This window comes from Lepidochelys kempii, chromosome 1, assembly GCF_965140265.1.
Source record: "Lepidochelys kempii isolate rLepKem1 chromosome 1, rLepKem1.hap2, whole genome shotgun sequence".
NCBI classification, from domain to species: domain Eukaryota; kingdom Metazoa; phylum Chordata; order Testudines; family Cheloniidae; genus Lepidochelys; species Lepidochelys kempii.
In genome coordinates, this window is record NC_133256.1 from 251,844,894 (window position 1) to 251,860,830 (window position 15,937).

Genomic DNA, 15,937 nt, shown 5'->3' on the forward strand with positions numbered 1-15,937 from the left:
GGCTCAGGGCATGACCTGGTTAATTTAAGTACCCTCACCCATTCCTTACTGAGGGCTCGGGGTGTAAGGCACCTACCTTTACCCATGGGGCTCAGAGAAAAACCTGGTCAATTTAAGTATTTGTCCTTTCCCACAGGGTTTAGGGCTCTATGGGTCTGTGGGATCTTTTCCCAGTGAAAGAGCCTTACACTAAACATTATTTATTAGCAATACACACAGAGAACATATATGCCAAGCAAATGTCTTATGTTCACTGCTCCCAATATACAGACAAACTTCACCCGATGGCCAGTCAGGATTCACTTGTCTGTGGATGCTGATGATGCCTCTGCACGTCACGGTCATGCAAAGGGCTCAGAGATCTAGCAGCTTGATGTTGAACTGCAGTTCAGAGATGATTCCCAAATATGTAAAACTAGCTACCTCTTTTAACTTCACTAAACCTATCACATTATTTAATACCCCCAGGTAACAAAATGTAACCAGTTGTGCACTGGCACTTATGTTTCCTCATCCCTGCTCAAATCTTTTTTTACATTTTATCTTTCATACCTGAATTGCAACTTCTTTATGACCTTTATTTGTGCAGATGGTCAGCATAAGAGAAGCCCTGACCAGCGAATTTATCTATTTTACCATTTGTTGAGGGTCTTTCTGTACCTCCCTAAACTTCCCAGTGCTTGGGTGTGTCTACTTTACAACCCTGGGTGTTATAATGCTTGTTAGGGGCATTCCTGAGGTGGCGGTGCCTTAGCAGCAGGAGAGCATTTTTCTTAATTTTAGTGGTGAAGTCTCTGAGTTTCACACAAGGCCAGTTTAGTATGGGGGTGAGTTAAGTCCCAGGCCCATGCCTCTGTCTGATGAGACAAAGGGCTTTGAATAGGGGTCTCCCACTTCTCAAATAAGTGCCCTCCACATGGGACTATGGAGTCATTCTCACACTCTCTCTGGCCCAGCATATAAAAAAAAAATTAAATATGCAAAGTGGAAAACCTTCACCAAGAGAGCTTGAGAGAGACCCACATCAGACCAGCCCATATTTAGAGCACTCTTCTGCAGCGTGGGAGACAAGTTCAAATCCCTTCTCCACATCAGGCAGGAGAACAGATGAACACAAGTTTCCCAAATCCTAGGTGAGTGCCCTAACCACTGTGCTAAACAGAAGCCTCCTTCTCTTCCTTCCTCACCCACTTTGTATGGAGTTCACTGCGCTGCCAGTGTTCTTGCAAGAAACAGCTCAGACACCAAAGATGTCTAACTCCAGAAGATGGTTGCCAGCTACAGATAAAATGTAATAGGTGCCTAATTCTGAGGGGGCAGAGCTTAGGGCACACCCCTCTCATTAGCAACTCCCATTGGCTAATATAAGCAGCTACCCACCTAGTGTAGATTCCATTCTCAGGCATTTATCTCTTTAAATTTGTTTGTCATAAATATAAAGGGAAGGGTAAACACCTTTAAATCTCTCCTGGCCAGAGGAAAAACCCTTTCACCTGTAAAGGGTTAAGAAGCTAAGACAACCTTGCTGGTACCTGACCAAAAGGACCAATGAGGAGACAAGATACTTTCAAAAGCTTGGGGAGGGAGAAATAAAGCCTCTCTCTCTGTCTGTGTGATGTTTTTGCTGGGGATAGAACAGGAATGGAGTCTTAGATCGTAGTAAGTAATCTAGCTTGATAGGCGTTAGATTCTGATTCCTTTAAATGGCTGGGAAAATAAGCTGTGCTGAATGGAATGTAGATTCCTGTTTTTGTGTCTTTTTGTAACTTAAGGTTTTGCCTAAAGGGATTCTCTATGTTTTGAATCTAATTACCCTGTAAGGTATTCACTATCCTGATTTTACAGAAGTGATTCTTTTTCTTCTATTAAAATTCTTCTTTTAAGAATGATTGCTTTTTCATTGTTCTTAAGATCCAAGGGTTTGGGTCTGTGCTCACCTATGCAAATTGGTGAGGATTTTTATCAAGCCTTCCCCAGGAAAGGGGGTGTAAGGGTTGGGAGGATTTTGGGGGGAAAGATGTTTCCAAATGGGCCCTTTCCCAATTATATACCTGTTAGATGTTTGGTGGTGGCATCAATAAAGTCCAAGGGCAAAAGGTAAAATAGTTTGTACCTTGGAGAAGTTTTAACCTAAGCTGGTAAAAGTAAGCTTTGGAGATTTTCATGCAGGCCCCCCCATCTGTACCCTAGAGTTCAGAGTGGGGAAGGAACCTTGATGGCACTGCATAGGGAGCACAGGCAACTAACCCAGGGTTTGTGGGATCCACTGATTTTCAAGGTGCCTATAAGGCACTTTGGGTATGTCTACACTGCAATGTAAGCCTAGGGTTAGGAGACCCTGGGGGTGTTTACACTTATTTGTAACCCCAGGTTAGGAATTGTTGAACCTTGGGTCAAATCTGGGGCTCCAGTGTCCACACAGCATTATGAGGGCCTAAGTCCAATCACCCACATTCCAGACTTCCTAGCACCCTTCCAAAACGTGGCCACCCTAGCCCTTTGTTCATGATGCAGCGTGGGTAAACTTGACTGTCCATAACACTCAATTAAGACTTCTACAGATTATTTGTGATAAAATAGTACCTAGAAGCCCTAATCACAGACCAGGACCCCATTGTGCTAGGTGCTGTACAAACGCAGAACAAGAAGACAGTCCCTGCCCCCAAAAACTCATCTAACCTCGTACATGGAAGATCCTTATCGCTTCCTAGTATTCTGTGGTATAAGTCTTTAAGTTACTTGCTGAACTTCACATAGAATGGGAATACTTGTGGCACCTTTAGAGACTAACAAATTTATTTGAGCATAAGCTTTTGTGAGCTAAAGCTGACTTCGTTGGCTGCATTCACTGAATGCAGCCGATGAAGTGAGCTGTAGCTCACGAAAGCTTATGCTCAAATAAATTTGTTAGTCTCTAAAGGTGCTACAAGTATTCCTTTTTCTTTTTGTGAATACAGACTAACATGGCTGAGACTCTGAAACTTTACATAGAATGTGACTCACAATGGTCCAACATAAATCATATATTCACAGATGATGAAATGACCAGAACAATAAACTACTCTCCCCATTGCATCCCTCTTTGGTAATACAATTATCAAGAAAGAAATTATTGTAAATATACAAGTCAATTACAGCATTTTCTGAAATTAACAACAAATATTCTTTTGGCATTCCAGCACTCCCACAGACTTCCCCATAAATATATATGTGAACGAACTCCACCTTCAACTCATGCAAACCTGGGTAGATAAGCCCTCCTGGTGAATTATACCTGACACTACAATACTTCTCCAAGTGTGCTTATTATTGCTTCTTCCTTAAATACCCCATGCAACACAATATAGCAGCAGATGAATAAAGACCCCTTCCTTCTCCCTGAGTCGGCTTGCTTTCTTCCCTGGGTTCTCCAACAGGCGAGCTAATTACCTCATTAGTGCATCATGCTCCCTGCAGGGGTGATCCAATCCAATCAAGTTACCTAACTCCCCTCCTACTCTAACCATACCTGGTGCCCTGGGTGATGTAAGTGTCCAGGCTGCTGGCCTCCAATGGGTTCTATTTGTAAAAGTGTCACACTGTAGGAAATAAAAACTTTCTAGTACAAACAAAATTCCATAGAGGTTAACTAATTTTCAGAAATGATGCTCAAAATCTCCAAAGAAGCTCAGCTGAGCAAATTGCATACAAATCACTCCTTAGTCAACATAATACACTTATCAAAGCTAGTCTTGACTGACTGTCACTAGAAACCTAATCATTTTCACAAGCAAGTCTGAATCAGTGTCAGAAAAAATCCAGCAGCACTTACAACTGAAGGACAAGACCAATGTAACTTAACAAAGAGTGCCACTCAGTGAATAAACTGAAAAGCATTAGCCAGTCATTTCAAAAACTGCATCATTAAAGGGCAACATGCAGCTTAATGCTTTAAAAAACTCTAACTGTTACTTAAGCTTAACTCACTTAAAACCTATTTTCCAAATATCTTCTTTCACTGTAATATTTTCATTCAAAAGAATTCCCATTTCTGTTTTCCATTTCGTGCTCACATGGACATCTCTATTTTATGCACATCATAACAGTGTGGCTGTTGTGCATGCTGGTTGGTTAGCTCACTTTGTCCTCAGGTTTTGCAGACTTCATAAAAACTGCACACACCCTGAAACACTTTTTTCTGTACATATTCAGTTCATGTTTTATTTAAAAAAATTGGAAGCCATATCGTAGCTTTGAATATACATGACGGCTCCACTGAGTTCAATGAAAGCTGCATGTACATAGAATATGGCCCTGAATGTCTAGTCTAAATTAGAGCCCAATTCTTAATACCTGCTTAAAGATACTGTGCACCCACAAGTCGTATTGATTTAAATGGAAAGTGAGAGAACCCAGTCCTTTGCTGATACTCAGCATGTTGCACAATCAGGCGCTTAAACTTTTTGTGACCTTTTAAAAGAAACTAAGGCAGATATTTGCACAGGAACCAGGGAATCGAGGGGAGACACCGGTGGTGGTGCTGTGTAACTATTTGATAACACAGACCAAAAATACATATATCATCATCTCTCTTCTTTGAAATTATCTTTGAAAAAAAGATTGATTTATTGTTTCTGTAATTTGACAAGAAATGAATTTTAACACCATTGTTTCAAGTCTGTTCTTTTCACATCCATTTAAATGAGATGAAAACTGATCAGGGAGATTTAAAATGTCTTAATGAAACACACAGCAAAATTTGTCTTCCCCAGAAAGAGCTTAAAAATGAATAAATGCCAAATGGTGGATTTGCTGTCTTCACCCAGATAAGTGCAACATGGGGCAAATCTGGGTGCTGCTTTGTCTATACCCGCTGGTGCTGCTGACACTATTGCAATTGTTCATTTTGCTCTTGATGGTATTGCTAGCACTCCTGCTGTTCCCTTTGGGGCTGATATTCTTTCTATTTCAGAGTAGCAGCCCTGGTAGTCTGTATTCGCAAAAAGAACAGGAGGACTTGTGGCACCTTAGAGACCAACACAGTTATTTGAGCATAAGCTTTCATGAGCTACAGCTCACTTGATGGGATGCATTCAGTGGAAAATAGAGTGGGGTATATAAATCTCCCCACTATTCTTTCTATTGACATTGCTGCTGTCATTGCTCTTGATGTCATTGCTACCTGGGCGGCTGGTACAGCGGCTGGTGGCGCGGCTGCTCTGGGTGGTCCTATTCTTGCCGCACCTGCTGGAAGCGTGGGTGCTCCCCACTATTGCTGTTCTTAAACCTGTTATTATGCCTGGGGTCGGGGGTCGCTCCACTTGCGGACGTGTTATTTGCTTCCTAGAGGCCGTAGTCGGGGCCCCAGTGTATACTGTACAAGCGCAGCACAAACTCCCCGCGCTTGAAGAACTTACAATGTAAGTCGACAAGAGCGACACCGGGTGGGGAAACTGAGGCACGGGGGACGACGGTCACGTGCCCGCGGTCACCCAGGAGCTCAGTGTCAGAGCCGGGACTAGCATCCAGGGCTCCTGAGCCCCAAGCGAGCGCCAGGCGAAGCGGCCCCGGCCGCCCATGTGGCGCGGCACCTGGCGAGGCTCTTGCGGGACCTGCCCTGGCACTTGCTGCAGTTCCCGCGGCGGCCCCAGGAGGGGGCGCTGCTGCGGCGGCCGATGCGGGCCGGGCCCGGGCTCCTCGGGCGGCTCCATCCCTGCCGCCGCGCGCCCCTCCGCCGCACTCCGTTTCCCAGCGTGCAGCGCGCCCGCGCGCGCTGCCGGAAGTCCCGTGTCGGAGGCCGGGCGCCGCTGCCGCTGCCATGGCGCTGGAGACCCTCTCCCCGGACTGGGACTTCGACCGCTTCGACGACGGCTCCCAGAGTAAGCGCGGAGGGGGGCGCGGGGGCGAGACTCGAGCCCCGGGCCCCTCCCGTCAGCAGCGGGGCGCGGGCAGGAGCCGAAGGGCCGGCGCGCGCGGGGGGGGAACGGGGACGGTCGCACCCGGTCCTCCAGCGGCTCCCCCCCGGTCCTCCAGCGGCTCCCCCCCCTCCCCCCGGCACGCGCGCACCCTGCTCGACCGGGGAGCGAGCGACCGGCTCCGCCCTGGGCCTCTCCCCGGGGGGGGGGGGCGGGGCAGCGCGCCTTGCCCGGAGCCGGCCAGTGTCCCCGTCGCTGCTGTGTCTGGCTGCCTGGGCTGAGGGTGGGGTGGCGATCGTAGCAATGTCCGGCCTGGAGAGGTCCCCATCTCCAGCCCCCTGCGCTGCGGCAGGGCCAGGTAACCTGCCCTAGCCCATCCCTGGCGGGCGTCTGCCCCCCCGCCCTTGTTCTTACAGACCGCCAGTGATGGGGCTTCCACCGCCTCCCCGGGAAGCCTGTTCCAGAGCGTCACTGGCGGAAAGTTTTTCCTGGTATCTAACCTGGATCTCCCTTGCTGCAGCGTAAGGCAGTTTACTCCTTCTCCTGGCTTCAGTGGCTATGGAGAGCAATTGGTCCGCTTCCTCTGTACAACAGCCCTTAACATATTTTAAGATTATCATCAGGTCCCCCACTCAGTGGTCTTTTTTTCAAGACTAAACATGACCTTTCCTCATAGGTCAGGTTTTTTAAACCTTTCATCATTTTTGTTGCTCTGGCCTGGACTCTCCAGTTTGTCTACCTCTTTCCGAAAGAAAGACACCCAGAGTTAGACACAGTCCTCCAGCTGAGGCCTCACCAGTCCTGAGTAAAGCAAGACAAGTAGCTCCTTTGTGTTACATACCACACTCCTGATAATATCCCCTCAGAATATTAGCCTTTTTCGCAATTGCATGGCATTGTTGACTCATATTCAATTTGTGGTTCAAAGGTTCATCTTCCTTTTGTTTCTCCTCCCTCCACATCCCCTAAATCTATTTGAGAGGCTTTAACAAATGTTCCAAACACTGAGGTGGTAATTAAACATGGGGAGACACTGATTTTCGTCTGGTGTATTTGCATGAATTGTGGATTTTTCCTGTAGAAACAGTGAAGTCTCTTTCGTTGCAGTTTGCTGTCTTGATTAGCCGGATAAGTCATGCAGGAATAAATTAGTTCCGTGATGTGTTTTTGCTGTGGCTGGAAGGGAACTAGAGCATTTGCTTGCAATTTCACTTCAGCTTTTTTTAAAATGATGCTTAACTCTTTGTTAGCCTGCTTGTGTGCTGTCAAAAATCCATTTTTTTCTCTGTCCTTGTAGACAACTTACTTTCTAAACAGACAGTGCATGCATTGTAAAATGAACGGTCACGCTGCATTAATTACAACAGTTATTACTGAGCAAATATGTCTGTCATGAGCTGATGTTTCACATATACAGTATAAGTTTCCCAAGTGGTTGTCTGTTCATGCTGTATTTATGTTATTTACTTTCAATGAAAACTGACTTGAGGTTTTATTTATAATTTCTGACAATTGTATGCACCGAAAAAGGAAAGGTTAAAGTACAGCTTTTCATAGAACGGTTTACCAGACATTAGCAGGTGTGTGGAGCTGAGAACCTCTGATATGAGGTACTTCTTTCGCACCAGCTTGATAGAAGACAAGCAGCTTACTTGTCAGTGAGCAAAGTGATAGGAAAACAAAATGGGTATGCCTGTTTTTAAAAGGAAGTCTCTTGTATTCCAAGCAAACTAGATAAAAATCCACGCTATGAAAGATGTTTTTTTTAAACTTAGTCTCATTTAACTTTACAAATAAATCTTATATCTTACTATTAAGTATTATAATTGCTTTAACAGAGGAAAAGGGGGAACCAAATCAGTCTGGTGTAGAATCATAGACTCATAGAAGTGTAGGACTGGAAGGGACCTCGAGAGGTCTTCTAGTCCAGTCCTCTGCACTCAAGGCAGGACTAAATATTATCTAGACCAGGGGTGGGCAAACTATGGCCCACAGGCCGGATCCAGCCCGTCAGGGCTTTGGATCTGGCCCACGGGATTGCCACCCCCGTCGCGCCACGGGCCCTGCACCACTCCAGGAAGTGGCTGGCACCATGTCCCTGCGGCCCCTGGGGGAGGAGGGGCAGAGGGCTCTGTGCACTGCCCTTGCCTCCAGACACTGCCCCCCGCAGCTCCCATTGGCCAGGAACGGGGAACTGTGGTCAATGGGAGCTTCGGGGGAGGTACCTACAGGGGAGGGCAGCGTGTGGAGCCCTCTGCCCCCGGCTGCAGGGACGTGGTGCTGGCCGCTTCCTGGAGTGGTGTGGTGCTAGGGTAGGCAGGCAGCCTGCCTGAGCCCCGCTGCGTGCCACTGCCACCTCGGAGCCGCTCCAGATAAGCGGCGCTGGGCTGGAGCCTGCAGCCCATACCGCAACCCCCTGCCCTGAGCCCCTTCTTGCACACCGCACCCCCTCCCACACCCCGCACTCCCTCCTGCACCCCAACCCCCTGCCCCAGTCTTGCATTCATGGCCCTGCATGCAATTTACCCACCCAGATATGGCCCTCAGGCCAAAAAATTTACCCACTCCTGATCTAGACCATCCCTGACAGGTGTTTGTCTAACCTGCTCTTAATGTTGCATTAATGTCACGTATATAACTGGGCTTGGCAGAATCCAGCTTTTATTTTCTTTTGACAGATAATATTGATGTTTATTTTTAAGCACTTTTTCTGTTTTTATATGTCTAAATTTTCACTGTTGCAGGAAATTGTGGGAGAGTTAGAGAATAATTATAGTAGTAGATGTTGAGATTCAAAAGGTTAAGGCTGGATAACCATTAAAACAGAAATTGTCAATATCACATGTCAAAATAAACAAAGTAAATATCCTTATCTCAAATGCTAAGAAGTTCTCAAGAAGCATTCTTTTTACTTGGCCTATCCGTGAATTTTGATTATCGATGGAAATATTTTTTGTTGGTTTGTGTGTGTACGGTGAAATTCATGTTTACCAACAAAAATCTAATCTTTCCATGCCTATATATAACAATGCAGTTCTCATTCATGAATCCTCATGGGATGATGTATACCCAGTATAGAACTACTGCCTGTTTTATTAATGAATATAAATACAATTAGAGAAATTTTATAATCTTCACTATTGAGTAAGGTTTTGCATTCTCCAAATCTTAGTGGTTTCATTTTTAATGGCTGAGAGGAAATTGAATCAATCAAATCTGAGTACAGTTTATAAAGTATTGTCTCTGCACTGATTTCCTATCCTTCTGTATAATATCTGTATCTTCTGAAATAGGATTTTTGTTCATTGCATGGAAATGACAAAATAAGATTTACTGCGTTCTCTGCTGTCCTTCCAATTAGTTTCTCAAATGAGTGAACTTGTCCAAGTGAAGAAAATATTATCTTTGCACCTACATGAGAGGCTACAAACAAAAGCTGCCTTATTATTCAAACTCTTTCTATAACTGCCTGGCAAACAGCTTCTACCAGTTCAGTGGTTGAACATTTCTCTAAATTTGGCAGCCGACGACAGGTACTTCTAAATTGTTCTAGCCTGGATGTTGGCGTGATTGAGAGATGATTAGTAGATGCCATTGTAACAGATCAGCTGCTTCGGGAGGTAAGCATCTAGCCTGGCATTTGTAACTTTTGCCCTTTGGATGGTTACCTTCACAATCATAAGAGCTAGAAATGTTTATATTCAGTTAAAGCTTAATCCTATAGAAACCAATGGATATCTGCCCCACTTCTAGGAAGTGGCAAGCTTTCTACTTGCCTCTTGTGAATGTACTTTTTCAAATACTGAGGTAGCTACCGAATTCCTTCAGTATCCAATTGAACCTACTCTGGTCCTGATTCTGAAAATATCTATGTGTGCGGTTAATTTTATTCTCATGAGTAGCCCAATTGAAATCAATGGGACTACTTATATGCTTAATGTTTTTGTGTGTATGTTTGCGGCATCAAAGCTTATATTTTGCCCACTTAATTGTTTTTTATGGGGACAAGATAGAACAGCTGTTTTTCTCTTCTACAGGATGCTGCACATCAGTGGTGGAATAGTGTGATTCTTGTTAATATCATTTATAAAGTATTTTCTCTGTACTGGCTCCCAGGGAAAAAAAACTTATTGCACACATTTTACCCACAGCAATGAATATATAGCAAAACTATTTCCTTCATATGTATCAGGTCCTCATATGGCACTGTGCTTTTGACTCTAGATGGCACTATGTATTTTGATGGATTTCTGTTAAGCTTGCATAGCATTATATAAAGTTGTTGCCACCTCTACGTTAATCCATTTGCTATAATGCGGTGTGCACATTTAATTGTAAGCATCGACCACAATCGCAGTTTTGCTTTTGTTCTTATTACAATGGATCACTGGTTCTGTTTGAATCGATGCCTTACTGTTTTTAATAGTGAGAGTTGCATGTTGATTTTTTTTATTGGTATATATATTTGTGTGCAAGGACTCAGGGGGCATAAACTATTACAGACACAAAAAAGGCGGGTACAGTCAAATACGTTTGAAAACCACTGATCTAGGCTGTAAAGTCTTTGGGGCAAGTATTCCATTTCTTTGGGGCATTTTAACTACAGTAGAACCTTAGAGTTATGAACTGACCAGTCAACCATGCATTTTATTTGGAGCCAGAAGTACGCAATCAGGCAGCAGCAGAGACCAAAAAAAAAAAAAGAGCGAGAGCAAGTACAGTACAGTACTGGGTTAAATGTAAACTACTAAAAAAGTAGTGTTTTTCTTCTGCATGGTAAATTTTCAAAGGTGTATTAAGTCAATGTTCAGTTGTAAATTGTTGAAAGAACAACCATGACATTTTGTTCAGAGTTATGAACAACCTCCATTCCCGAGGTGTTCGTAACTCTGAGGTTCTACTATATCGCAAAGTGCCTTGAGCTCATATAACACTAAATAAAAAATAAAGAACCCTTCAGCTTAGTGGGTATTGTGTTAATGTAAAGTTTTATTGCTTGATTTGCCCAGTTTGACTTTGTATAACTGTCATTTTTAGGTAGCTTTATTTTCAACAAACACTAAAATATTCTAACGTGGTGGTATAATTACTGTTGCTTTCTTCTACCATTGGGGAGGATACCGTAGTCCTAACACACAGTGGAAGCTGAATCCTTGCTTTATATGCAATACTCAACTCAGTCTTAACTATGGAGCAGTAATCTGTGACACTATAGTAACAAGTATACCTTTTTGTATATTTTGATGAATCCAGGTAAATCAGAAATATGGCACTCATCCAGATTTTTGATTTTTAAATACTGTATCATGGTGAAAATAAGTGGAATTTATAAAGATAAGTGACCTGCATACTTAATTTACCAACTTACACAAATATTCTTTATATTTGTGCAGTGGAATGTTGCTCGCATATATCACCACTTTTGGCAGTGAGTGGGCTGCCAAACTTCATTTGGCCATCTAATTTCTGAGTGGTGGTAGAACAGAATACTCTGACAGAGGGAGAGTTAGCTTGAAGGTTAGAATTCTGGGTGGTGACTTAAGACAACATAATCCTGCAATCAGAGTAGGAGGTAGTGTTGGAAACGGCTATTTTTAATGCAGTTACCAGTGAGTTCTAAGAAGTGATAAGACGCTCATTGCCTCAAGGGTATAATATTACCATAGATGTTTGGCTAGAGGGATCTCTCTTTCAGTTAATGTGCAATATTAAGTAACAGATGTCATAATTTATGTTGTCCATATATGCTGTCTCCTTAGTATCTTCATGTTGTAAAGTTGACATCTCTGGTAATTTAGCTTGTTTAAGGTCAGTCTTGAAAATGTCATTTTTTAGTTTATGCATAATGGTTTTGCTGCTCCTGGCAAATAACATAACTTCCCTTTAAATTGATACATTTGAGTTTAAAATCTCATTATAAGCAAGGGAAAAACTTGCATCTTCTTGGTGTCAACCTTGTTAACTGAAAGTGATTTAAGGAGACAATGTTATAAACTAAATAACAGATTAAACTAGATCTTACTTTAAATAATCTGTAGGATATTCCAGTTCAGTGAGTATCCTGTAGAATACTTTAACTTTATGATACTACATAAATATTACTATTTACTCTTAGAAATTCATGCTGAAGTACAGTTGAAGAATTATGGGAAATTTCTTGAGGAGTATACTTCTCAGCTGAGGAGAATAGAAGATGCATTGGATGACTCAGTTGGAGATGTTTGGGACTTCAAACTTGATCCTATAGCATTAAAGGTCTGTATATATTTAATGCATATTGGAATTATCTATGTCTTCTACAAATTAAAATAATGCATTTCGGAGGCATTCAGTTGTGATTTCACTAATGATTCTCTGGAATGATCAGATTTATTGGGCAAACATTTTCATATTCAATCAATACAAAACTGTCAAATTAAATGGAGAAATTTGATTGTCCAGTAGCTTATAGTTCTGTTACCAAGCATCTATGAAAAGCCTTCAGATGGAGCCCTCATTTCAGAATACAATATTTATTCTCTCCTGGGCTGCATGAGAATCATAAGGCTGAAGCTGTTGGTGTCATGGTGTGCTAATCTGGAAGCCAAAAAAAATCTCTTGCTTGCAAATGAGTTGTATAGTTGGAAGAGAGTTTGAAGGTATTGCAAGGTCTCTGCCGTTGAACTCTACTAGTCAGATTTCTGAGCTGCATTTATGAGAGAGTAGAATCATCCTGAGCGTATGGTCTTGGCCTAATGGCCTCTTTATCTCCCTATCTGATCAGTGGAATGCCGTTGTCAGCCAAGTTTTGCCTGCATATTTCAGGCTTTAGAGTTTTCTTCCCCAAATGACCTAGGGCAGGTTGTTCTCTGATCGTGTTAGGATGTTGGGATGCTAAATGAGTCCTGTCCCTCCATCATTGATAATTAGGATCTTTAGAGCCTAGATAGCGATTGTGTTGGTCAGACACAAACTCTCTGGAAAAGGGTGCTTGCAGGGTGTCTAATTTGTTAATTTACAGCTGTTGGAAAAAGTGTACACCATCTCTTTCTTGTATCCTGTTCAAACCTTTTAGAAGTGTTAGTAACCACTGGCTGTAGAGTCTAGGATGTTCATGGCACTTCTATGGGCCAGTAGCCATTGTGCCTTTTGTCTGGAGTGGACCTGAAGCCTTTTTTAGTTGTGATTTATTTAAAGTGATGCTTCTGTTGGTAGAACTAAATAGAACTATAAACTTTTTTGAATCTTACAAGTTACAGAGAACTGTTTCAAATATCTTTCTAATAAAGTTACCTTCAGGTAAAATATTTAAAAGTATATTAGTATTAAGATATTTTTAAAAAGCTAAAACAAAAATATTTTTGAGGTTACACTGTAATCAGTCACGTATATATATTTTCCCTTTACCCTGGAAAGGAAAAGGTCCATGCAATTGTGCCCTTATATTTGTTCAGTCTTTTAATTGTGCCCCAAAATTTTCCCCAACCCATTTTAACCATAAAATAGCAAATCATTGATGATTGTAGGAGAATATAATTTCACATTTTTTTTCTCTATCCTTTGGAGCTTAGTGAAACTTAAAAGAATCCTACATTCTGAGCAGTTCAAGGAACCAAATTCTTGCATACAATTCTTGTTCTGTACAGAAGAACAGACTATATGAGCACAGTGGTGTAAACTGAGCCATGCACAGATATACTTGCAACTAAAATACAAGTTAGGTTACATTTTGTCTCAATAGCCTCAAGAACTGCATTTTAAAGGAGGGCAACCCCCCCCCACACACACAATAGTCATCCTCCCTTAAAAGCCAGTTATTTCTCTGGTCACAGACTTCCTGTCCTTCATGAAGTACAAGATATTAGTTATTTTTTATGTTGAATTTACAGGCATTATTTAAAAACAGAATTTAACTTTTATCCCCTTCTGGAACATGCCTGCCTAGAGGGCTAAACTTTGAACTTGTGCATCCAGTCTCAGTGTTAGTGTGCACAAATGGGCTGGAAAAGCTCTTGGCTGACTTTCAAATCCAAAATAGGTGTTTATATATGCAAATACATGTCTTGCCTGCACAAATAAGTATGCACACATTTTTGTGATTGCAAGATTAGAAGCCATTTAAACATTGGGCCCAGTAGATTTGTCTTACAGCAGTCAGGACTTTTTGCTTTAATATTTCTATAATTGTTATAAATTTCACGTAGTTCATTTGTCTTTTACCCTTACATACCTTCACGAAACAGGACTTGATGAGTCTACGTAGTATGAGAACTGGATATTTCCTCCATGGTAGCGTGCCAGTAGCATACACTTAGTGTCTTTTTGGTACTGAGTGCATTTGGAACTAGGTTGAAAAAATTAAGTTGCTTAACATAATCACATAAATGGTGTTTCTTTTTAGTAATTAAACATATGCTTTTTTAAAGAAAGTCTTCTAATATTTCTATTTTTTAATTAATGTTTAGCTTTTGCCCTATGAACAGTCTTCCCTGCTGGAGCTCATAAATACAGAAAACAAGGTAAAATGCTTTAAACTTAGAATTTTTTAATTATAAGAACTCTGTAGTAAAATCTGTAAATGTTTTTTTCTGTAGAGCGCTTTGAACATGAAAAGTGCTACAAGTGTCAGATGTGTGTTTATTACACTTTTATATTACCCGTGTAATTCTGTTTTTTTCCTTGATGAGTCTAGGTTCTGAACAAAGTAATAACTGTGTATGCTGCCCTTTGCTGTGAAATCAAGAAGTTAAAATATGAGGTAATTCCTACAGCCTGTCTTTATTACTGTTACAAAATGTTTGCAGTTTGGCAAACTGAAATGTAGATTTTGCATCTTGGCTTTTTTTAGCTTCTAAACCTGCAAACATAAGCCATGTATTTTTGTAAATTGAGTATTTATATCTTTTTAATTTGGAAAAAAATCTCTCCTTTTGTTGGTAGGCGGAAACTAAATTTTATAATGGCCTCTTGTTTTATGGAGAAGGAGGTAAGTAGTTCCCTTTATAATGACAGTTAGTGTTATGCTGTTGCTTCTTCTTATATTAAAATAATTGCAGTCTTATGTTCTAGACATTAGAAATTTACTTTTACTACATTTTGGCTATTGATAAAAACCTGAAACTCCTGGTCTCTGTTACAATACATGACCTGCATATCAGTGTCTTGTAACTACACTGAATTAACATCAAACATCATTAAGATTTTAGTTAGAAAGAGCCATTATCTGCAGTGAAGCACTGGTGTAGTAGTGGGAACTTCCTTGATATTTTGTCTCTGCTTTACATATGTGTGGACGGCTTATGTGAGAGGCAGGAAGTGGGGACTGGTGACAAGAGTGTGACAAGAGAGTGTCTGAACACTTTTGGCTTTTAAGGAAGGATTTGGAGAGAGGGCAGGGCACTGGTCGTACAAAGACAGGGAGACCATTTCTTTCAGAAAGTGTAGCATGAGGCTTTTTTTTTTTAAAAAAGATTTCATCTTCCCTTTTAACACTGAAACCTTTAATGTAGGTTCACACTGCCTTGTATTTTAAAAAAGTACTTTGCAGTTATTTTTCAAGGTTTCTATATTGAATATAAGAAAAGGAGTACTTGTGGCACCTTAGAGACTAACCAATTTATTAGAGCATAAGCTTTCGTGAGCTACAGCTCACTTCATCAGATGCATATCGTGGAAACTGCAGCAGACTTTATATATACAGAGAGAATATGAACCAATACCTCCTCCCACCCCACTGTCCTGCTGGTAATAGCTTATCTAAAGTGATCATCAGGTGGGCCATTTCCAGCACAAATCCAGGTTTTCTCACCCTCCACCCCCCCCCCCCCACAAATTCATTCTCCTGCTGATGATAGCCCATCCAAAGTGACAACTCTTTACACAATGTGCATGACAATCAAGTTGGGCTATTTCCTGCACAAATCCAGGTTTTCTCACATCCCCCCCACCCCCATACACACACAAACTCACTCTCCTGCTGGTAATAGCTCATCCAAACTGACCACTCTTCAAGTTTAAATCCAAGTTAAACCAGAACATCTGGGGGGGGGGGGTAGGAAAAAACA

General features: G+C 41.8%; 1 protein-coding gene across 4 annotated transcripts in view; it reads left to right on the forward strand.

Annotated features, from left to right (window-relative positions):
- Positions 1-5,738: 5,738 nt before the first annotated feature.
- Positions 5,739-15,937, forward strand: part of WASHC4 (WASH complex subunit 4) — a 65,839-nt gene continuing 55,640 nt past the window's right edge. For 3 of the 4 annotated variants that reach the window (XM_073324121.1, XM_073324131.1, XM_073324149.1), the window contains exons 1-5: positions 5,739-5,858; positions 12,010-12,149; positions 14,339-14,392; positions 14,566-14,631; positions 14,814-14,859. In XM_073324121.1, the coding sequence (XP_073180222.1) occupies positions 5,798-5,858; positions 12,010-12,149; positions 14,339-14,392; positions 14,566-14,631; positions 14,814-14,859 (367 nt within the window). In that variant the 5' untranslated portion in view covers positions 5,739-5,797. Of the gene's footprint in view, positions 5,859-6,068; positions 6,253-12,009; positions 12,150-14,338; positions 14,393-14,565; positions 14,632-14,813; positions 14,860-15,937 lie in introns of those variants that run through there. The other variant, XM_073324140.1, reaches the window with a different exon arrangement.